At 39.2% G+C, this 24,000-nt stretch overlaps 1 protein-coding gene across 1 annotated transcript; it reads right to left on the reverse strand.

The window, feature by feature from the left end:
* Window positions 1-989: 989 nt before the first annotated feature.
* On the reverse strand, window positions 990-22,373 carry LOC137284205 (poly(A)-specific ribonuclease PARN-like). Its single transcript, XM_067815930.1, has 22 exons — window positions 22,312-22,373; window positions 21,678-21,755; window positions 19,943-20,016; window positions 19,375-19,442; window positions 18,057-18,138; window positions 16,562-16,622; window positions 14,764-14,944; window positions 14,308-14,412; window positions 12,068-12,191; window positions 11,541-11,597; window positions 10,768-10,845; window positions 7,140-7,183; window positions 6,845-6,887; window positions 6,492-6,567; window positions 6,207-6,317; window positions 5,572-5,641; window positions 4,802-4,857; window positions 4,543-4,629; window positions 4,207-4,281; window positions 3,806-3,974; window positions 2,773-2,861; window positions 990-2,281 (listed from the first exon to the last, which is right to left on the reverse strand). The coding sequence occupies exons 1-22, from the start codon at window positions 22,328-22,330 to the stop codon at window positions 2,226-2,228; spliced, it is 1,803 nt and encodes a 600-aa protein (XP_067672031.1). The 5' UTR covers window positions 22,331-22,373; the 3' UTR covers window positions 990-2,225.
* Window positions 22,374-24,000: the final 1,627 nt, after the last annotated feature.

A 24,000-nucleotide genomic window follows, 5' to 3' on the forward strand; every position in this document is an offset into this window, starting at 1 on the left:
AGACATGTACTAAAGGGGAGGATCGGGTGAAACAGACCGGATATAGCAACACTGTGGCTAAAATCTAAAGAAGTCTGTAACAACGGGCGCACAATGTGGTAACGCAGTGTAACATTCAACGTGACGTTACTTTGCATCACGGAGAGATGATGATGCCGAACCTTGTCTCTCTGCTTGCATACACCTTTCAAATTGCCATTAACTATGATTAATTGTTGTCTCCGATGAGTTGTGATGCCACCACTTTAATATCACACTTCCATGGACAACGTTGAGAAAAGCAAGGGTTGTAGAGCACGGTACGACTATATCAGGTATCCTGGTTAATATGCACTGTGATCAGCAGCAGTATATGCAACAAATTATGAAATGACTCAAAATTTCAGTCGTTTCATGAAATGACTAAAAGGTCAGCTTGTGCAAAAACAATCAATATGCTTCACTTAACAACCTCACCTACAAAAGTGGATCACAATTTCAACACCACTTTTCGTTGCTAACAGTAAAAACTATTAAAACAACGACTGCTGCACTTCAGCTTGGCTCTGATACATTTACACCTGTTTGTTTGACACTTGCTGTGTCCAGAGCAGCCACACATCACAAATTCCTGTCCACACATAGAGAGGAAATGAAATTTCATGAAACAACTGAAGTATATTGATTGTTACAAAATGGCTTGATGTATTATTTCTAGCGTCCATATTCTTCGATCCCAAAAGTATTCAATAGCAGGTACAATGTCAGGCTTTACCGCCCCAAACTGACTAGCATGATGTAACTGGAATTCTTTTCAGTGCTGCATTAAATCCAGCACACTCACTAACGTATTCCAGAAGGACACAATGGTTTATTTCTACTGGAATTCTGAGAGACCATTTTGTGGATAACAGTTTACAGAACCTCTTCTGCTTTTGACCTGAACAACTGTTCAAGTAGTTCAGCTGTTCAACTGAACATGTGTTATTGACACATGAAGGACACTGGCAGACTTGGAGTATAGTTTGATGGGATGACAAGTAGTTTATTTATTAATGTAATGGTAAATGGGGAAAGATTCAACTTGCTTGCAGTACAAAAAGTTTAATAATTGCATGGGCTGGCATAACAGTTAAAAGTTCTTTGGGGAGAGCACAAAATTGCAGCTTGGACAATTACAAAACAAGGTAAAATTCACCAGTCCATATAATCTGAACAGCTGGTCATCTTATTGGTTAAACTGAGTCATATGATAGTTTATGTACTGTATATTACAGTAGATAATCTGATCCCCTGCCATGGGGCTCCAAACTGAAGCCATATCAGACCATAAGACCAGTGACAGTTACTGTTATGGATGTGAAACGTGGGTGTGTTTGGTGAGGATTGTATCTAACAAAGATTTTACTGACACCCTGAAAGAAGTTGGATGAGGGTGTAACCCATAGATAAGACTCCATTTTACAGACTGCTACTTTTGGTCCTCAAAATTTGGCTTATCCAATATATGGTGGTGTAGACACTTGTCAGCTATCAGAGGGATTGGCTTTGAACTTTACTTCAGTATATCATTGTCCCCATATGTTAGTTATTCATAAAAAGAAGTGCTGTAAGGTGAATGTATTGATTTAATTAGAGATGGTTTGACAAAGCGATTGATCATCAACAGATGTTGGCACAAACATGATTCATGGAGTCAATGCTATTAACATGATAAAGCCAGTATTTTCAAAAACTTCTGCAAAAAGATTGTACATATTACATATACATGCAAGCTGGGCTTCCTTAAAAACCGACACATATATATCTAACTTTTGTACAGGAATAAAACTGAGGTAAAAAGCCTTCCATTTCTCCCATCAGCTTTACAGAGTGACAGTGCTGAGAATCCTGAAAACACTATGTGTGTTTGTTGGTGTCTCAGTGTCCATGCTCCATACGGTAATCTGTTTGAAGATCACGTATCACAATCTTGTCTTTCCTCATAATTCCTGTGAAACCTTTTAGTTTACACTGACAGAAAGTGTTCATGCATTATCATAAATGTTCATTCTTGTATTCAAAAACTTGCCATTCCTCTATTTGAACAAGCACTTTGCAGTAGAGATTTGTAGAATATCCTCTATGTACAGAGGAGCCAAAACTCTTGGCACAATGGAATGACCCCAGAACTCATTCGTAAAGTGTCTGTGTTGAAGTAGGCTGCCTATTACTGGACAAGGCCTTCAGTTGATGCAGATGTGTGTCTACCACACCTCAGGCTCCTCAAACATCTTCTTGGCTTTCTTGTCGCTGCAGGAATCTGCAACATCAAAACACTGTTCCATGACTTGCATGAACATTCAACCTTGCTAGTAGGTTGTTTCATGCAACCACATTCCCCACATGGGTAAAACATCTGAAGCCTTGCGGTAACAAGGACATCATTCCCCACGTGGGTGCAACATCTAAAGCCTTGCGGTAACAAGGACATCATTAACACGTGGGTACAACATCTGAAGCCTTGTGGTAACAAGGACATCATTAACAAGTGGGTACAACATCTGAAGCCTTGTGGTAACAAGGACATCATTAACACGTGGGTACATCTGAAGCCTTGTGGTAACAAGGACATCATTTCCGACCTAGGTACAACATCTGAAGCCTTGTGGTAACAAGGACATCATTAGCACGTGGGTACAACATCTGAAGCCTTGTGGTAACAAGGACATCATTCCCCACGTGGGTACAACATCTGAAGCGTTATGGTTACAAGGACATCCTAAATGTGGTTTCAGTGAACTCCATTGTTACCTGGTGACTCACATCCAGAGTTTGTCTCCATCTTCTCCTTCACCACATCCTCCTCCTTTACTTCATCCCCCTCCGGACCTGTTGTCGACCTGGAAACAGTCGTCATCAACAGTTGTCATCAACAGTCTAACATTGTAGTCCCTACTATTGGTTCCCTTTCAAATGTAACTGCAAGGCTTGAAGAAAAATTTGCAACTTTTGTAAAAATGTAAAACACAAATAGAACACAATTGCCTAAAAATCTCTTTAAACATTATATTTGAAGCAAATGGCAGGATGTCAGATTCAGATGTTGTGGAAAACCACACTGCTTGGAAGATTTCTATGATTCATGGTAAATGTGGGATTTGAACCAACAGAACGACAGATCCCAAGGGATGCAACTCTATACTGCAAGATGTGAAACTACAGTGTTTCACCGCTGGTAGAAAATATACTTTGTCACCTAGAACCAAATATTTAAATGAAAGGTTGTGTGAGATCAGATCAAACAGTTAATCAGCATCCAGGGTACTAAAGTTCTAGTTTGAGTGAGCAAAATATTCAGGATTTCAGAAACAAACTTAATTGGACATTTTAAGTGTAAATAATGAAGGATACAGAATTTGGAATATAGATACACCTCTGAACCGGCACACCAGTGACTAAAGGGTATATCTTCAAAAAGTAACTCCCATAACTCACTAGGCTTTACTTTCACTGAAAATGAAATCTGTCAATCACTGTGGTAAAGAAAGGATACAATTCATCTTAAACAGCCAACATCATGTTGGTTCAAGAATACATGCATCCTTCATTCTATCCAGGGTTTGTCAAATGTTCAGCTGTAAGGTATGAGGTAACCTGTCTGAAGTTAAAGGAAATTCCCTTCAGTGGACCCCCATGTTGATGAGCCAAAACAGCTGTAATAAATGTAGTCATTATCATCATCAATGCCTTGTGTTATTCATATACTTTTCTGTTGTTGTTTCTCTCCTAGTACGATGAAATGTAGATATCTGCTATTTAAATGAAGCAGCAGTGATGTTCTTACTCTGCAGCTGGAGATATCCTGGGCTTCTTTGAATTTTCTGCATCATCAGATGTGTGTTTGCGTTTCCGTGGCATCAGAGAATATTGTGAGGTTGCTCCATGTTTCTTGAAGTCCTCGTATGTCATTACCTTCACAGAATTGTCTTCTCCGTTCACCAGGCCTTTGACAGCTGATGGGTTAAAGAGATGAGAGTCATCACAGTAGTAAACATTAGAGATAAATAATGGTAGAGTGGAGTGGAGTGGAGTGGAGTGGAGTGGAGTGGAGAAGAGTGGAATACACAGTTGCTCACAGGTTCACTGTTGACTGACCTACAAGAACTTGTAAGTTATTGTCTAAGTACACAGGTGACCGACCTGCAGAAGCTGGTAAGTTATTGTCTAAGTACACTGTTGACCAACCTGCAGGAGCATTGTCTTTCCTGAACAGCGCAGCAAAGGCTGAAGTTTCATTGATCCATGACAGGGAGACGCCACCTACAGTGTACACAGATGATGTTGTGACGATAAAGCACATCTATGATATACACACTCTGTGATGAAACTTCAACTACAAGAAAGTGAACATAGTTTTATCTATATCAGATGTCAGGACATTCCTTTAATCAAGTCAGTGTGTTACCAAAGAAACATTAGGAAAGACGTCAAACACGATTCTACGTTGCACCTTCAGTTCTGTTTGAAAGTGAAGATATCACACGATAGTTACTCTCACAGTGACAGGTCTGGAACACTCACCATATGGAGCAAAAAGGCTGACAATGTCATGTGACTTCCACTCCTTAGGGAATGTGACATGAAACACATGCTCTCTCACTGGGACCACTGCAAGAAAGTGCGGACAACTTACAGTCATAACCACCTTCTAGACTCTTTACTGTTTAGACCATGAATCTATACTCTGAGACAAGCAGAATGTCTTAAATGATATATCCAGTCATTTTGGCTTCAGTTAATGGTGTAGTAGGGTATACTTGGGTTAAGTTGGCGTACTTACCATCTGGTCCAGTCAGGTTGAGATAGGGGATGTCATAAACCCTCATCATGAACAGCCTGTAATGAAACATCACATCCACATAAAACTGGATCAAGGTGTTCCTTTTTCACAAAAGCAAGGAGTAAAGAATGTTTAATGATGGTGTCAGGGCCCAGTGTTCTGTAGGCAACTAGTGGGTGTCAGGGAGATTGTGTCAGGTAGACTGTGCCAGCTTCCTGTACCACACCTCTACCAAACAGTCTCTATACTGGGGCGAATCTGTCAATGTTGGGATCATCTCCCATCAGTCATTATCTGATGACATTTAAACTTCAAAGCAGATTACTGACCATAACTTTTAACTTTAAGAACAGTGAACAAAATTACTATGAATTTCCAACACTGCATGTGTCTTCAGCATGTGAAACAGTTAACAATGAACGTTTGTCACTAGCTTCTTATAAAAGAATCCTGTTTAGGTTGCATAAGCAGCCTTTTATCTTCAGTTCTACTCCACACAATGAACCCCAGTTACAACTGATTCCCTGACTAGAAAGCTGAAGCCATCTTCAGTGTTGTTACTAATATGCAAGTACCTGTCAACTGTGGAGGAAACACTAATGGGGTTTAAATATCTGAGAATTATGCTTGTTGCCATCCTAATCACCAAAACTGCACCACACAACAGACTAGTGAGCCTGACCATTCCATTCCGTATAACAAGCACCAGTTGCTGGGTACCCTTTATCTCAACAGAATCCTCTCCAGGGGGATGTATGGCGTCTACTCACTTATTGACAAAAGGCTCGATGAGAGGTGACTGTGGAGAGATCCAGTCTTCGGGCGGCTGCTGGAATGTACCTGTTAAATAACACCAACATTATGCTAAACACCATATCAACAGATTATACATTGCATTTAGGTAGGTTGCTATCATATGACACCTTTTTAATTTCTTAATATCTAACTCATAAACTCTTGATAAGACAATACATTTTTGACTGCATAGTGGGTGTGGGATGTGGGGAGGTAAATACATTTGTATGGATTACGAAGGAAATAGTTTAGTGTTACACCACACACAGCAATATTCCACCTGTATGACAACAGTCTGTAAATAATCAAGTCAGGACCAGACAATTCAGTTATCAACAGCATGAACATCGATCTGTGCAATTGGGATGTGTTGACGTGTCAACAGAGTCAGCAAGTCTCACCATTTGATCCCAAGTCGCCCTTTTTGACAAGATTGGATTAGTGAAGATCTATTCTGAAACGGATCTTCATGGGCGATTACAATAGAAACATCTGCATAATGGGTTGGATGCATGCAGTGTGTAGTGATGCATGCAGTGTGTAGTGATGCAAGCAGTATGCAGCTGTAATCTCATTGTGATTTGTCCAAGTTAGTGAATCTAGTCCTCACCAAGAAAGTTGGCCATGCCAATGAAAGCAATTCCAGTGATGTATGCATCGTAGCCTGCCTCATGCAGAAACTCTGTCTCTGCACTGTATTTGGAAAACTCCTCTGGTAGATCTGGAATACCCATAGCAACCATGGTCAATATATCACATAGTAACAGAGGTAACCTGTTACCTGTTCATGTCAAGTCATGGAAATAGGCTAAGAATCTTTCTTGATAAATCGGTGAAAGCAGAGAATCTAGTTACAATATTTCAGTCCTGTTAACGTGGTTACAAGTTTACCTACCAACCTGCGGCTTTACAAAAGGTTTAGCTTCAACAGTCCTGCGTAAATCTCCTAATGTTGTGTTGATGATGAGATCCTGGAGGAGAGAGACATACACTGTAAGCCATCCATCCTTGAAGGAACACATCAGTAAAGTATGCATATCATGTCACTACAGGCTGACAGGGGGCAGTTTCAGCAGGACAGCAGCCAACACTGTCCAGAGGAAGTAGCGGCCGACTCAAACACAGTGTTTCACTTAAACTACCTTGAATATATAAAGTTCTCTGATCTGCACATTAACTTGTTCTCATTATGAGAACACGCTGATATACATAGTCATTGTCAATATAAAAAAAAAATGTGACGTGTACCTTGAACGGAGCTGTACTGGCCATCAGTTTTGTATCCAGCAATCTGTAGAATAAAATACCAACACATTGTTAAATAATGGTATCATGCTCATGATCAGTACAGTCCTATACCAGATGTTGTCTCATTAATTGAAGGATTTCGATAATAAACAAGTCAGTTAAATATTGAATTTCCAAATAAAAATACTAATATAACTATAAAATAGAACATATAGAACAAGATGTGTATATTTATCCTGACCGTTGAAAGGTGTAGGACAAATACACACAGAAGAGTTAAGACTCTGTCACTGACCTTGGAAGGCAACATTTCAACATTGCCTTGAACTCGTCATATTCCTGGAGGGGAAACAAAAACTCTTCACACAGAGATAATTTCATTTTTTCTGATTCTTATCTTCAGTAATACAGTTGTCATCTCCTTCACAGTATGATGTAATTTTCTGAATAAAATTTATATTTTATACTTATCCTGACCTATTATTCTTATCTCCTCCCTCTATGCAAAGATAGTGGAACACTTGAAATCCTTTGAAGTTCCCTCCTAATTGAAACAGATGTACAATACACTCCCCCATTTGGGGCCTCCCTTTCCTACCAATATGATCACATGACCAGTCATGCCATAGTTTAGTCCTGTTCTTCCGATATTCATTTGAATATCTGGGACTGGGGTATCACATCCAGTTGAACTTGTCTTCTCTTGAAGCATTTATTGACTGGAATGTGATGATATATAGATCAGCTAGTGTCCTGCTAGTATCTAAGGATGAGTGAAATTCAGCACCTTTGTGGAACAGTCAGTTGTTGTGCAACAACAAATGGCCCAAACTGGTGAATGCCTTGGGGCTACCTCTGTATCAATGTCCCGCAGGTAGTGATTGGCAAACACCATATTTAATTCCAAAAGCAGCCCTCCATTATAGTTGTTAGCGAGCAGTTTCATGCAAAGCAAGTGTCCATGCCACGGCTCTCATTTCGTGTGGATTGGAGGCTTCTGGAGGCCATCAGTATAACAGCTGTAGGCCATCAGTATAACAGCTGTCATCCATACTGAGAGTGTTGCCGGATACTTCCATAGGAGTCTCAGTAGATACTGGGATAAATAGGCACTTGAAACACTGTCTCCTTGTCTTAATACATTGGAGATGTACTTTCAACGCTCTGGTGGGGCATAATGATAAATCCTGTGTATCATGTAGCCCAAGGACTGTAGATAAAGCTGGGATGTGGAATTGTCTGTCCAGTTGTTCAGGCAGTTGATTTTTGGTGATAAAATCCCATTTCAGTCCTAGATATACAATCTCACTATGACTTGAGTCAAATCGTGTGCAATTTAAGTCCAGAGCATGTATTTATGACATCCATGCGAATGTTGTTAGGGTGAGTAGGAACAGCGTTTTCTGCATCAATAATTCAAGCGATGTCAAGTCTAGTGACTTGTAGACCGTGAGGTGTTGTTGTATAACATTACAGTCCCAATCTGGAGCCTTAAATGTGCGTTGTTGGTCTTTCAACTTGAATGAGCAAAGTAAAGCAAGCAGTCCAGGTACTTTAGTCAGGTTGATCCCTGTTTCATGGTGATAATAGAGATGAGTGCTGCCAAGTATGTTGAGAGTGCAGAACCTTTCAGTATGTTGTAGAGAACATAAGTATTCCACTATTTGAGGATGTGTGGCCTTCATTGAAGTGAAGTCTTTCTTCCTTGGTATGTTTCAAACTGCACCCATTCAAGATCATATAATGTGTGGGTAGATCTATGTATAGCTAGGGTGACTGCTTTTGCTGCTCTATCTTCGATGTTTCAAGCTGGCTTTGATACAATCCATACATGAAGTTGAAATGATGCTGGATTGCCGTGAGCTTGTTTGGTGTGCGGATGAACGAGAAGGTCCTTCCACTCTGGTTCCTTGATGAGTACTGGGAACCAATCTCTTTTGCTAGATTGTATCTGATTCAGAATTTGCACTATATTTATATTCTATTAAAAGGCGAGTGAAGGACTAACAACGGCTAACAACGGCTAACAACAGCTGACATTGATAATTTTAGTGATCAGCCACACGTACCCCGGGGGCATGGCTGAGACACCAGCAAGTCTTTGTCTAGATGTCAGAAGAGAACGTCATCAGAATCGGGATCATCTCAGCCTTAGAAGTTGAAGTCATCTTTGTCAAAGACTAAGTGTTCAACTACTAGACCTGAGCTGAAAAACACTCAACTACTTCTTCGAAGTCTTTCAGCGATAACTTTGTCCCTGACAACGGACATCACATCTACAACGAACCTCCATTCCTACTGCCCGAGGTACAGATCATAGATCCTTCTATAGATCCTGCTATAGCTGCAAATGTTCACTGTTTACATCCCCCATTTAACAGAGATGCCGTCATCATTTGTCGTCTTCATCAGATACGGACTCACACAGGAAAAAGCGAAGCCACTCATGGAATGGTAGTCATTCCAGGGATACACATAGACAGAGGACCATGATGACACTTGCTGCCAAGACATCATTCCCCATTCATGCATGTACTTGCGAAAGGACAGAGATGGATATCATCAATCACCATCACCAGAGGATGCCTCTTCTCAGACTCAGAGATTATGCATCATACAGTTTGGACATAATCTCACCATCGAAGGACTCCAATGAGGCTCATACCTGTATGATGAGTAACAACGATATCAACACTTTGACGTTCCGTTCCAAGGTTATGAACGAGGCTCTCAAAGTTCAACAACCCGGAGAATGAGGAAAAAAGGACGAACACCCAGAAGAAGGCTCAACAATTCATTTTGGAGCATTTAGCAGATTAACATCTGCAGGACTGAATTTACTTCAGTGTCAACCACATGGAGATGAAAGCTGTAGTCAACGCAGTACAGCATTGGTTGACAGAATTGAGGGACAAACTACTGACGGTTCATACAGACAAATCCACAGTAGCGTTCTGCATAAACAAACAAGGATCAACATGATCTCACACACTGCCACAGCTGACCTTTCAACTCTTCGAGATCGTCGATGATTTGAACCTCCACATAAGGGCTTGTCACATCCCAGGTGCATGCAACATCATGGCCGACGCACTGTCATGCCCTCTAGAACCATCTCCAATGGAATGGATGCTACATCCAGATGCGTTTCAACTCCTCAGTCAGACATTCGTATCCCCGCAAACAGACCTGTCTGGCACAAGGTTCAACAAGCAGATACAAACATTTGTATCTTCAGTGCCGGATCCGTTAGCATGGGAAAACAGACAATGCTGATAGAACTGATTTTAGTCAGGCCATACTGGCCAAAGGAGAGAGACAAGCACAGCTGGTTGGTCATGTGACCGTTTTGGCTGCAAAGGGAGGCCTCTGATGGGTGAGTGTATTGTACATCTGCTTTAATTCAAGGGGAACTTCAAGGGATTTCAAGTGTTCCACTAACTTCACAAAGAGGGAGGAGATAAGTATAATAAGCATGAGTCAGGATAAGGGAAAATCTATGATTTCAGTCACTTGATGAGTCTTGGTTGGGTTTGTATTGTGTCACAACTGTATAAATGTCACAGAAATGAAACATCACATAACCAAAACTTTGTTTACACTATTTTCTACTATAAACGTGGAAAATAAACAATAAACATCGGTGATAAGTTAAACAACTGATCTGACAGCTATATCACCATGCAAACTAATATGTACAGAAACATACTTTACTCTCATTTGGAACTTTGAAATGATAATGTTTATATTAGACTAGTTGAAAATGAAATTTGATGAGGACAATATACAGATAACCTATCTCCACATGGAAAACACAGATTGTGAAGTATATTTATGTGATACTCATACGCATGTAACTGTCTGGATGACATGCTGACTTTCTCTTGGCAACATATTGTGTACAATGGTAAGTCTGTTGCTACCTCTGGGAGGGGGAAGTTGAACTGGTTGATGACATGGATGAGATCCAACAACATGTTGTGTCCGACAACCAACTTGCCCTGCAGTCAAACACCGATATTCCACTGTAACCATGGGGATCTATACAGTAGGTCTATTAAGGGTTAAAGTAGTGATGAAACCTTGTACAAACGAGAAGTTGTTATCCAAAACATTTCATGTCTAAAGACAAAGCCTGCTGAGGTATAAATGGCAACCAGGTTTACACTGTGGAATTGACAAGATATGTTGAAGTACTTTTAATATTCAGGTGAGTAGAGACTCAGTGCGAGTGAAATCTGCTTGCTCTGCTATATAAACATGTTAAATACTACTTTAATGGGGACCCACTTATTATATAAACATTCAAAGAGTGAAGAACAAAGGCATATGTATCAGAACCTCTGAAACTCATGTTGTATAGATATAGGCATCTGAACGTCAGAACAACCATTCAGTACTCACAGTGAGTGAGTGAGTGACTGAGTGAGTTTAGTTTTACACCGCACTCAGCAATATTCCAACTATATGGCAGCGGTCTGTAAATAATCGAGTCTGGACCAGACAATCCAGTGATCAACAACATGAGCATCGATCTGTGCAATTGTGAACCGATGACATTCGTCAACCAAGTCAGCGAGTCTGACCACCCGATCCCGTTAGACGCCACTTATGACAAACTTAGTCACCTTTTATGGCAAGCATGGGTTGCTGAAGGCCTATTCTACTCCGGGACCTTCACGGGTCGAGTACTCACAGACTGTGACAGCATCCGTGTGATTTTACAGAAACCAATAGCTTCATCCACCTCGGCCTGGAAACAGTGACAGTCCATTAGTCTCATAAGGACAATACATGCACAACTCTCTACTGGAGAAACGGGGACAATACATGCACAACATCCTACTGGGGAAAAAAGGACAAAACATGCACAACTCTCTAATGGGGAAAAAAAGGACAATACATGCACAACATCCTACTAGAGAAAGAGTAAGACAATACATGCAGGACTCTCCCAGAGAAACAGACAATATATGCATGGACTCTCATGGACACAAAGACAATATATGCATGAATATCCTGGAGGCAAGGACAATATATACATGGCATTACATTTGCCATATGTTGTTTAATAATCACAGAAAAGATAGTGTGTACCTATTCAATTTGGTCACATAGTACCACTGTTAATGGTCAGTATCTCTGAATATCTGCTGTGAAGGCAATGCTGCATCAGCAGTGATGGTTCAGGGCTAGTTGAGCTGAAGCTCTAGTCAGTCTCACCATCTCAGCATCCATCTTGGCCTTCTCCTTGTCCCTCAGGTCCTGCTCACTCTCCACAGCCGACACCACAATGTAGCGCTCCTTCTTCTCCCCAATCTTTGTCTCCAGGTGGATGTTGGAGTACCTGGCAGAGAGCAACAGTAGATCATGTATATATGTTACAGTCAATGTTTACAATCAGGCAGTGTGTACAATGACTGAAATGAACAGGCAATGTGTACATTGAATGATTAGTTAACCAAATTATTGCACAGACTTACTGATAGTTTAACAGGGAGTATTGAGAAGACAAGATTAACATGGAGTTTTGTCTTTGATCACAGAGGTTTCTGTTAATAAAGTCATGTTTATAGTTCAGATTAATCAAATTTTCCTTAAAGCAGATGCTTCTTTAGAAATGATAGTTCCTTAGAGCAGAGGCTTTCTTAGAAATGCTATAAAATGCAAGTATTTTCTTAGTAGACTTGACAGGGGCTGGGCTAAGGAGAGCACAGCTCATGGAGTCTGCATTTTGTAAATATCTCCTGAGTAGAAGACAGTTGGATTCAAAGTCACTCTTGTTGACTAAAGAGGAGTACTTTAATTTGACTGAAGATGTGAAGGTTGCACTAGGAGTTGAGAAGAAGTTGTTCTGGCAGTATTACTATCTTGGGAGGTATGAGATAGTGCAGTGTGGTGACATGGAGAAGTTAATCAGAAAGAGAAAGCCTGAGTCAGAATTTAGCTATTTCACTTATATTGATATTTGCCACTTATTCATTCAAACAGAACTAAACCTACACTAATCTGTCTTCTCAGTAATCCCTGTTCAACAATCAATCAATCTGTACAATAACTAACTGGGGCATGTGATGCTAAAAGCTGCCATCAAGGCATGTACTGTCACTAACAGGGTCTCAGTACTATATAAAAAGATCCTTTACGGTTTCCATGTTCACCACCTAGCTTTGGATGAACTTAAGCAGGCATTACAGAAAGAATGGCAGAACATTTCACAACTTTAAAAGCTTATTTGGTCAATGCAAAGATGTGTAGAAGTTTGCATATGTGCTCATGGTGGTCATACACATTAATGAACAATGCTTCACTGTCTAAAACTGAATCATAATGTCAACATTTTGCTCCATCATTGCAGCACTTTTTGCACAAGTGTTTCACAGGTTTTGATGATTTGTAAACCAGTTGTTGCTCAATACCATTTCATTTCATTTTGTTAATCATGTGTACATATGTTTCACCTTTCTATTCCATCATTTCTAATTTACTTAACTTTTTGGCACGAGTATATCTTAACCTGTGATGCTGAGATCAACATGCTGAGATCTTCAAAGTGTCTTTGTGACTAAGATAAGGACAAACTTTATCGAGGAACAGCTTCTTTATTCAGGTGAAGCGACGTTCGATACAGATTCTTGAGTCGTGGTCAAGCAAGTATGAGACAGATAAGACAGAATAAGAAGTTGTTCATCCATAAAGTTTGTCCTTAACTGATTCACCAACTTCTAAACATACCACACAAAGAAGATGTCTTTGTGACCTTGAAAATTAAGTGAAGGTCACCAAATTCGACTGGGTCCTGTGCTTTCCTTGAATGAAGCTTAGTGTCAACTATGAAGAAACTCCAGAAAATGGTTCTTGGGGTATCTCGTTGACAAGCATAACATGCAAGTAAGCATGCTGAAAACTTCAAAGTGTCGCCATGACCTTGGAAATTAAGTGAAGGTCACCAAAACTGACTAGACACCGAACCTTCCCTAGACAGAGCTTGATGTTGAATATGAAGAAATTCCAATAAATGGATTTTGAGATACCTTAACATGCAGGTTAACATGAAGAAATCTTCAAAGTGTTGCCATGACCTTGAAAATTGAGTGAAGATCACAAAAATCAACCGGGCCCTGCTCCTTTTCTAGATAAAGCTTGGTGTTGAACATGAAGGAAATCAAGTGAAAAGTTTTTGCAATATCTAGATGATAAGGGTAAAACGTTAAAGTCCCCTTGTAACGTAAAGTGAAGGACAAGGTCACCAAACCTTACTGGGATTTTCTTTTTTGTGATGAACCTAGGTACTAAATATGGAAAGAATCTAGTTAATGGTTCTTAAGATATTCCAAGTCATAAGTTCAGCCTAATAGTATATCACACATATCAAACCGCACATTTAGCGCGGATAATAATAATGGATGAAATCATGGTTGATGATGACCATTTCACAATCTGTACTTTGGCTGTTGACTCACTTCAGCCTGGCTGTCTGGTAAATGAGTTTCCTCTGGAATGCAGAACACTGGGGCAATTGAAGGGGCTCCTTGGTTGCCTTGGCGATGTAGTCCTTGATTTGTTCACTGTAAATACACAACAATTAGTTCCTGTGTAGGTGAGAAAATCTACTTGGCAATATGAATAAGTTTGCTGTGGATTCTTTTGAGAACTAAGCAAATGTCTGTGACAAAACCATTTGAACCCACTTGATTGAAGTGTGGTCATTTTCTAGTAGTTTGTATGTTGATAGATTTGCTTAGATGACACAAGAAACCTGATGACGACTTCCATATTGGTGGCTTAAGAATCAAACTGGGGGAATAATTAATATTGAATGAAAAATTCATACACACTCACTGATCATTATGTTTTCTACAAACATGAAATCTGCTTGACAAATACAAAACATGCACCTTTCAGACTTGCCAACTTACCAGATATTGTCAATGAAGTCCTTCTGATCATCAGGGACCTCTACTGGCCCCTTGTTGGGCCCAGCACTGGCCCCATGGGGACTGGTGAAGGCTGGAGATGACAGCTGGGTGTGCTCAGCATTCCTCTTCTTGATTGACTCCTTCAGGTGTTCTTCTTGTGGCAGGGTCAAGTAGGATATACCTGAACAGTGTCAACATGTCACATAGCAACTGAGATACTGATGTACCATGACTATATGACTGCTCTTACTCTAGCTGAAGACATCACACATGAAGATACTTCCTTCTTGTAACCAGTTGGCTAGTTACTTACAGAATACCATACATGCTAGTTGAGTGACTTTTAACATATAACTCACAAGGATCTATTGTAAGTACAAGGTGGGTAATTGTATAGAAAACCCATGCACAAGGTAGAGCAGTAAATGGTGTCCTGGTCTCAAGTGGAAGCAACTGCTGTTAGACTATTGTTGGAAACTATTTACTGTGAGTGAAGATTTGATGTAGATGGTGATGTTCTTTGTAATATATATCCATCCATATGGATGAAGAAATGTTGTTCAGAGTCAGCATTGTTCACTCCACATCAGGGGAGCCTGTCATGTCAGTGTCTACTATGTCAGTGTCTATCATGTCAGTGTCTACCATGTCAGTATCTACCATGTCAGTATCTATCACGTCAGTGTCTATCATGTCAGTGTATGCCATGTCAGTATCTGTCAAATCAGTGTCTACTATGTCAGTGTCTATCATGTCAGTGTCTATCATGTCAGTGTCTATCATGTCAGTGTCTACCATGTCAGTGTCTATCAAGTCAGTATCTGCCATGTCAGTGTCTATCATGTCAGTGTCTATCATGTCAGTGTCTATCATGTCAGTGTCTACCATGTCAGTGTCTATCAAGTCAGTATCTGCCATGTCAGTGTCTATCATGTCAGTGTCTACCATTTCAGTATCTATCATGTCAGTGTCTACCATGTCAGTATCTATCAAGTCAGTATCTGCCATGTCTGTGTCTATCATGTCGGTGTCTATCAAGTCAGTGTTGACCATGTCAGTATCTATCATGTCAGTGTCTACCATGTCAGTATCTATCAAGTCAGTGTCTACCACGTCAGTGTCTATCAAGTCAGTATCTGCCATGTCTGTGTCTATCATGTCGGTGTCTATCAAGTCAGTGTCGACCATGTCAGTGTCTATCATGTCAGTGTCTACCATGTCAGTATCTATCAAGTCAGTGTCTACCATGTCAGTATCTACCATGTCAGTATCTATCATGTCAGTATCTACCATGTCAGTATCTATCAAGTCAGCGTCTATCATGTCAGTGTCGATCAAATCCATGTCTATCACGTTGCTGTCTATTAATTCAGCGTCTATCATGTCAGTGTCTATCGTTTAAGTGTCTATCAATTCAGTGTCTATCAAGTCTGTGCCTATCGTGTCTGTGTCTATCAAGTCTGTGTCTACCATGTAAATGTGTATCAAGTCAGTGTCTATCCAATCAGGGTCTATCATGTCATCGTCTATCAAGTCAGTGTCTATCATGTCATGGTCTATCATGTCAGTGTCTATTAAGCCAGTGTATAAAGGTATATTAAGTCAGTGTATAAAGGTAACAGCACCTGACAACCCAATCTAATCAGTTGGCTCTCACAAGCAACAGATTGCTGGGTACCTGGTCTAACAGTGGTCAACACTGGGGGGTAGGAAATAGATGCTATATACATATATATATGTGTATGATACTGTCTCAAACAGCCTTAAGCCTTATTCATTCAATCACATAACCACTTACCTTCTCTAAACAACTTGTTAAAATCAAAATTCTGAGACACAAGGAAGTCAATACTTGAAGCCTGCAACAGTCAGGATGTGAAGGTGAGTTGTTTAATGAATACATACTGTGGAAGCTCCCCAAACTGGCAGCCCTCCAATCTGACATTTTCTCAATATTGGGACAAGAATTGGGTCAAAACAGAAGCTTTTTAATTTATGATTATTTATGGCGTCAGTCTATTCTGCATTTCGGTATCTCAGCACTCCTGTTCATTGCCTGATTGGCTGAGCATGCATGTACAGTCGTGCCCCATTTACCCGAACCTCAGATATCCAGAAAACTCGCTTTCCGAATGTAAATTTCCTAAGACGAATTCACAACGTTGTAAAATTACTCATGTATCCGTAAATCCGGTTTCCCTAACGGAACGGTCATTTTCACATACAAAACACTAAATTACGTGCATTTTTGTCTCGTATATCCGGATGGCTGAGCACTGTATGTTTACACATGCAATTACTGAGGGCCTCTCGTGCCATAACATGAAACACAGTGGATTACCATCAAGGCACCTGATGTTGCCTGATAACAGGAGTATGGGTAAGGATTATATATATGGGTGAATAATGTGGGTCTCTTGTATTATCAGTTTGTCATCACTCTTAAGACGAGATCAAGGAAACAGCAAGCTAAACCTTTTAACTTTTTCACCTCATGAAATATAATATTAATGGAAGCCGTAACGTACATGTACATTTGTGTTGTATTTTTCTAACGTTATCTTTATCGATGAACAAAGAATAGGATGACTATTAACACGTTATTCAGTCATATTTTACAGCACATAGGTCATTCTCAGATTGAAAAGGGAAAAGTTCTTTAAATCTGCACAACCTCTATACCAGCATTTTTTGCTGGTCGCAACGTATGACAGTTAAGAGGGCTTTCATTGCATAGCCAAAATATTTTAGGTACACAAATGATTAATATCAAACGTGCTTGTTCCCCAGAAAGTTATAACAGGTTAACTTTCTAATCAGCCCAAAAAAATAATGGAATTTTCATGTCTCTATTACAGTGAGCGAAGCCTTCAGAGTTAGATATAAATTTACTTCATCTTGTGAAATGATTGCAAATGGCTGTTGCTAATGGTGAATAATATCTGCTGTCCTCTGCATATGTTAAATCATGATGTGTGAGTGCTGTGTTCAACCCAAGACCTCTGCTGTTCAAGGCTGCCTGCTGAATTGTTTATTTAGTGAGAGACACCTGTAATGGGCTTCATGCCATGGAAAGAAACATTTGAAAAGCTGTTACAGCTCTGCAAGAAATGATGTCAAGGCCTATGTTGTAGCTGTAGTCCGAAAACTTTGGGAGTAAGAGAATCAGGAGCCTACTCAAGAATTACTGTCAAGCTACATGATGTCCAATAGAAAATTACAAATCTCTTAAACCATTTGTGGAAGACATTTCCACTGATATGAAAATCCCACTACTGGCGCTAGGTACTGACCTGACACAGAAATCGTCGATCTGGAGCCTGGCGGCTGAATGGACGTGGGAATACATACATGTTGAATGGTCGGGCTGTGTAACTAAAACAAAACACTGGGACGTCACTGCATATTGGAGAGGCCCTAGAGGTCAGGACTAACTTGATACTTATACTATGCTTTCAAAGTATAAAGTAGAGCTATGCCATGTAGATTTGAATTTTCATGAATGGGGACATTAACTGGTGACAAATCACATGAAGAGTAAAAAACCCTAAAATATCTGGTAACACTGAAGTGAAGTCTTCCTGCAAGTTAGGGGAGTCATAAATCACTGCAGTAGAGTTAGAATGACTATAACTGCTACTTGTGCCACTTTCAAGGTAAAACCTCTGGTCATTAACACCCTTTGTAGATGATCCACATGGGCAGAGCCTTTGGTTCCAGTGGTGGATGTGCCTTTCACTACTTTGTGTGTGGGTCGGCAGATGCAGGGCCTACTCCAAGTCATCAACTCCTGGAACTATGGGCAACTTGGCCACTAAGACAATGGGTTAGCTGCATCTCCCTACACTTGTGTACAACTCTAGGTAACTGTACTGGAGGTAGGTATGTGTATGTTCACCCCAAGCTGATGGATTTGAACTGGTGACATGAATACTGGAAGTGGTTCTGTGTTAGGTACATCCATCTGGGCATATCTGCTGTAGATCAAGATTCAGTTTCCACATTTTAGGACGGGTGACAGTGGGTCACCTGGCAGCTACAAACACATGCCTGGAGTAGGAGAAAAGATGTGCAAACTGGTTCCACCTCCCTAATGTCAGTGGAAATACACTTTCAAGATCAACAGCTTGAACTCACCATCTTAAAGTGTGTTTCCAAAGGGCGTGTCTAACAGTGACAAATATACCAACATGCCAGGCATAAAAGGAGCAGGGGGTGCCAATACTGTTGGACGCCCTGACTGTGTTGGAGGCAGAGTGGATATTGTGGGAGTGACCTCCCAATAGTAAGGTATCAGGCCCAACAGGTGAAACAGGCACCTGTCCTGAAGCAAGATCTCATGGGACGGGGCAGTGTGGTTATCACAGTAGAAGTAGTACTGACTGTTGACCTGGAGGAAGGCCCAGAAACTACCATTCCACATGGGACATTGCTCAGACTCACAGATCCAGATACACAAAGACCATCAACAATCAACGTCAAAAACATGCATTTATCCAAAAGGCTACCCAACCACCCTCAACATCATAGTACATCTTATGTAGTAAGACCATCTTCAGATAGAAGGGCCATCAATGATTTATGTTCATGCACATAATAATGCACCTATACCTTTTTGTCTCTGGATCATATTTAAATGCGGCTAGGCCAAACTGTACCAGTAGAAACTGTGCTGCACCCTGAAAATAGAGGTACAGATTATAGGCATGACATGTAAACACTGAAAATATAGTTGCCACACTAATACAGAGAAGTCATGTTTACAAAAGTATAGTTCACACACAGAAAGTGTAGCAATGCTGCAATCAAAAATTGTACAACTCTACCAACAGGCCTCGTTTGTCACCACCCTATCAAAGCCCATGTGTTGCTATTGTGTCTGGCTTCCTACCCAATCAAGCTATACAAACATATTCACTACCTGTATATATGCTCCCCTTCCTCACACTGTTCATCACTTGTTTGATAACGGTGTTAGAACCTACACCGAAATGTCACTCATAGCAATAAACAAGTTGTTCATCCATATATTATCATCCTTCCTTACTCTACAAACAGTGCAACTAAAATATTCACACGAAACTTTAGGATGTTAATTTCAGACTAAACTATGTTCACAGAACCATGGAGACTGACACAAGAAATAATCCTGGTTGACAAGCTGACACTGTTTACTTGCCTTTCTCAGCTTGTGGTATCTCTCTTCAGGAGTATCAAATGATCCAATTGACTCAGCATCCTTAGCATGAAGTCCTGATAATAAAATAATATAATAATCTGTACATACTAAATAATATTTGTTCAACACACGGGATCTTTTGTCTTTTCCACCCCAACAGATGTTACACATGATAACATTCAAATTTGGTTTGATCAAACATTCTTTGTCTTTGAACACACTCAGTACCTGTAAGAATTATTTATCATAATTCATCTCAAATCCCTGTCATACAATGGATATAACATTTACCCTAATGATCAAATCCAGTTTTTCTCTTAATGAGAATTTCCTCACATAACTGTATTCCCAAACAGACTGATCATGCTGATACTTTTAAGAAAGTAAATATCCAGAACAGATATATTACCTCAAACTGCCAAAATGATTGACATGCTTGAGTACATAAATATCAAGCTGCACTTTTCAATTAAATATTGTACTGGTCAATGTTTTATTTTGCTAAATGAAACACTGTATCAAGATCATATTATCCCATCTATGCTCTTGCAAATATTCTAAAGTTATTCATTTCTGAGTAAATGCACTCTGTTCTGATGTCCCTGTATTAAGAATACAATGTAGAACTACACTTACAGTACTGGTTAGTGACTAGTTATTGCCGCACACCAGTTATCGCCAATACATGGCTGAAACGTTTGCGCAGAAAACTTAACCTGTACTTCCATAGTATTTCACACATTGACATATCCAAAAGAACAAAGGTTACAAAAGTTAGAATTACTGTGAGTATTTCACATTGTATCCGTTACAAATATGAATGCTAATGAAGGAGAGACCCAAACACGTCGGTGGTATGTCACATGACCATTAGTGTGTTGACATGAAATTTCATAAACTATGAGAATTGAATGAAAATCATCCTGGCTGTGTTGTGAATCTATGACTTGACAATTCAGTCTACAAAAAGTGCAGATTTTACTTTGTCTGAACATACCCATAATGCCAACAGTCAATGAATTGACCCAAATTTCCATCTCCATTTTATGGACTCGACAGATACCATGCAGATGATACTGACAAAATATAACTGTCAATTTTCACTTTTATCTTTACATTTTTCCTCGAGAAAACAAACATTGTAAATTGTAAAAATCGCAAACAACTACTCAAAATGTCAAGTTTGACAAGTTCAACCCCGTGTTGACATTTCCATATTCCCCTCAGCTTAGATCAGCATCCGTCAACATTCACAGTGAGAGCGAGATTTGTTCTTTTAAACTTCCTTTTTTTAAACAAATTCCAATTATGAAATTTCTTCAATATGTCAAGGTTTGAAACAGAATAGTTTTATTACCAAGTTTATGTCAAATTAGGTCAATAACATAAAAACTTCAGAAATGGCGATAATTGGTCTTGTTAGTTGTAGGCAAAGCACAATCTACACTACCGCGCTTCCTGTTGACCGTGTTTAGGACAAACACGATCATCAACTGTAAACAAGCAGAAAACATCGGTGAATAGCTGATCTATCACCAAGATAAATTTTTATTTCATTCTGTTAAGAAATAATGGAGCAAATTGTTAAAAACTGCTTAAAAATGGCGATAACTGGTTGCTAGCCAGTTCACTTACAAAGAATGAAAAATAATAAGGGCAGAACAAATGCTGAGAGAATGTACACTTTTGCAGTTTGTGTTGACTATCTGTGGATATTACATATGACATTCCCTACCTGTAAATTCTCCATCAATAGCGAGGAAATCTGCTTCACTGATAGCTTCTTCTATTTGACTTAAGCACTCCTTAAAGTCTGAAATTAGCCAATTTAGAATAAAATTATACATGAACACATAATAAATAACAACAATCACCCAGAAGAGCGTTTCCCCTTGGCAGTTTTAGCAGGATGCAGCACCCTGTCCTTTGATTCCTAAGGCACCTTGCCCTTCTGACAAAAATGTTGCAAAATTCCTGTCCTGAGAGAACAGGAGAATATGAGACTCAGCTCTTTCGGCGCGTTCTTCAAAAAGTTCCACTGTTAAGTATTCCTGTAGCGCAGGTGATTAATTTTTGTAATGGATGATTACAATGCAACGCATTGATGTGATAGCTAAAGCATAGTTCTGTAATAGCAGGATGCTAACATGATGTGCCCAAATGTACAATTGCATTCGAAATTACATGCCGCGAAATTTGATTTCTCTTTTGAAAATGAGGGTGATTCACAGATGTCGGAGACTGACACGAAATAAATCACGAACAAAGCTATAAAATAGTTGAAAATGACACTAGCGAACGAAAGATGATGAACATAGTGTACTTTGAAGAAAATTTATTAAAAGCGAAAGTAACACTACAGTTCTTACTCGCTTTGGTGACCTCCATCTTGTTTTGATTTAAACACTTACAACAAGCACAAATGTTGAATTCGCAATCATCATAATTTTTGAGACATTATGTTATATACTACAATATATCCCACAATATAAATATATTTGAATCAAGTAAGTTGTTGAGCTGTCTTGTGATCTTAATGTTCGTTTTGTTGCAAGGGGTAAATTAACGATACTACTTCATAACAACACATTTCAATGAACGTAAGTCTTCATGCAATTGTCCACTTAAATGGATGTCTTTAGATCAAACATATTTAATACACATGAACATTTTGGGGAGTACAGCTTTTGTTCAGAATTGCAAGAATAAAATGAAAAGTGTACTCAAGAACGTTTGCTCAAAATGTTTACTGGCTGTAAGTGCATTGTTTTGGTCAACCAGAGACCATATAATATGGTCTTTGGGTCAACCAATGGCGATGTATAATCACAACAAGTATGGTATGATAATAGTGCAAAGATCAAGGTATTTTGTCATTTAATGAACTTGAAAACTTACAAAATCAAAGGCACAGTTCTTGATTATTATCAGGTTCTTACAAGTACCAAGAAAATGGAAAGATACCATTAGAAATAATTCATTGATTGTCCATAATCATTACGTTAACACATCACTGTTAGCGGGGCTCCAGATAATTTTTCAACACGAGGAGTACGTACGCTTTATTTTTTCAATATGAAAGTATTGGGAAAAGTTAGAGTACTGAATGGAATTTAATGGCGTGTAAGTAATCTTGTGTTTTGTTTCGTATATGCACCACATCATTGCTGCTCTTGTGCAAACAGGTCAATTAACAATAAAGCAATACTTTTTCAGTAAATGATACTAAGACCGTACACAATTGCTGTGATGCGTATGTGCTACGTTTTTTTCTGCTTTTTTCCCTACCGTATCGTGAACATTTCTTATCCGTACGTACGCTGATACGGGTCCTATGTGGAGCCCCGACTGATAGGTCTACATGTAAAAAATGACAACTCTTTGACACTGTAGTCCCATGGGAGCATATTTTAAAAAATATAGAAGATGCACATAAGATACTAAATTTATTTAAATGCTTGAGTTTAAATGTATTTGTAATATTATATATACCAAAAAAAAAAAGAAAAATTGCTGAAAATGAAATTAGTTGATGATGGACTTTGCTCATTTTGTAACTTAATGTTTGAAAATCCGATAAATATTTATTGGGAATGTGAATATGAAAACATTCTGGCTGAAGCTGTAAGAATATATCGAAGATAAAACAACAGAATAATATACCCTGATAAAATATACAGTCTTAACTGGCGCAAACAATACCGGACTAATGAAATATACTTCTTGCCGGTAACAAAATACATCCATGCATCCAAAACACCAAGTTATCATTGAATACTTTTCTAAAATATTAGGTGATATTTTCAAAACTGAAAAGTTTATTGCTAACAAGAGTAACAAAATAGTACAATTTGACCGAAAATGGGCATCCACTGTTGCCGTATTTTCAGCATGTGTAATGTCTACCCATGTGAACTGATGTCTTATTGTTTACTGGTACTTTTGCATTATGTATTTTGTGTATTTGTGTCTACTGATTTGAATGAATAAAAGAGTGTGGTACAATACTTATCAAAGCAATCTACCGCTTTGTCAACTGGGATGACATAATCTTCATA

Source organism: Haliotis asinina, chromosome 5 (assembly GCF_037392515.1).
Source record: "Haliotis asinina isolate JCU_RB_2024 chromosome 5, JCU_Hal_asi_v2, whole genome shotgun sequence".
Taxonomy (NCBI): domain Eukaryota; kingdom Metazoa; phylum Mollusca; class Gastropoda; order Lepetellida; family Haliotidae; genus Haliotis; species Haliotis asinina.

Excerpts from the sequence above, each read along its gene's own strand:
- LOC137284205 (XM_067815930.1), bottom strand. Across the intron at positions 11,598-12,067 it reads CCAAGATGGATGCTGAGATG|GCCGAGGTGGATGAAGCTAT; the intron begins GTGAGACTGACT and ends CACTGTTTCCAG. Across the intron at positions 6,888-7,139 it reads TTGAAATGTTGCCTTCCAAG|ATTGCTGGATACAAAACTGA; the intron begins GTCAGTGACAGA and ends TTTATTCTACAG.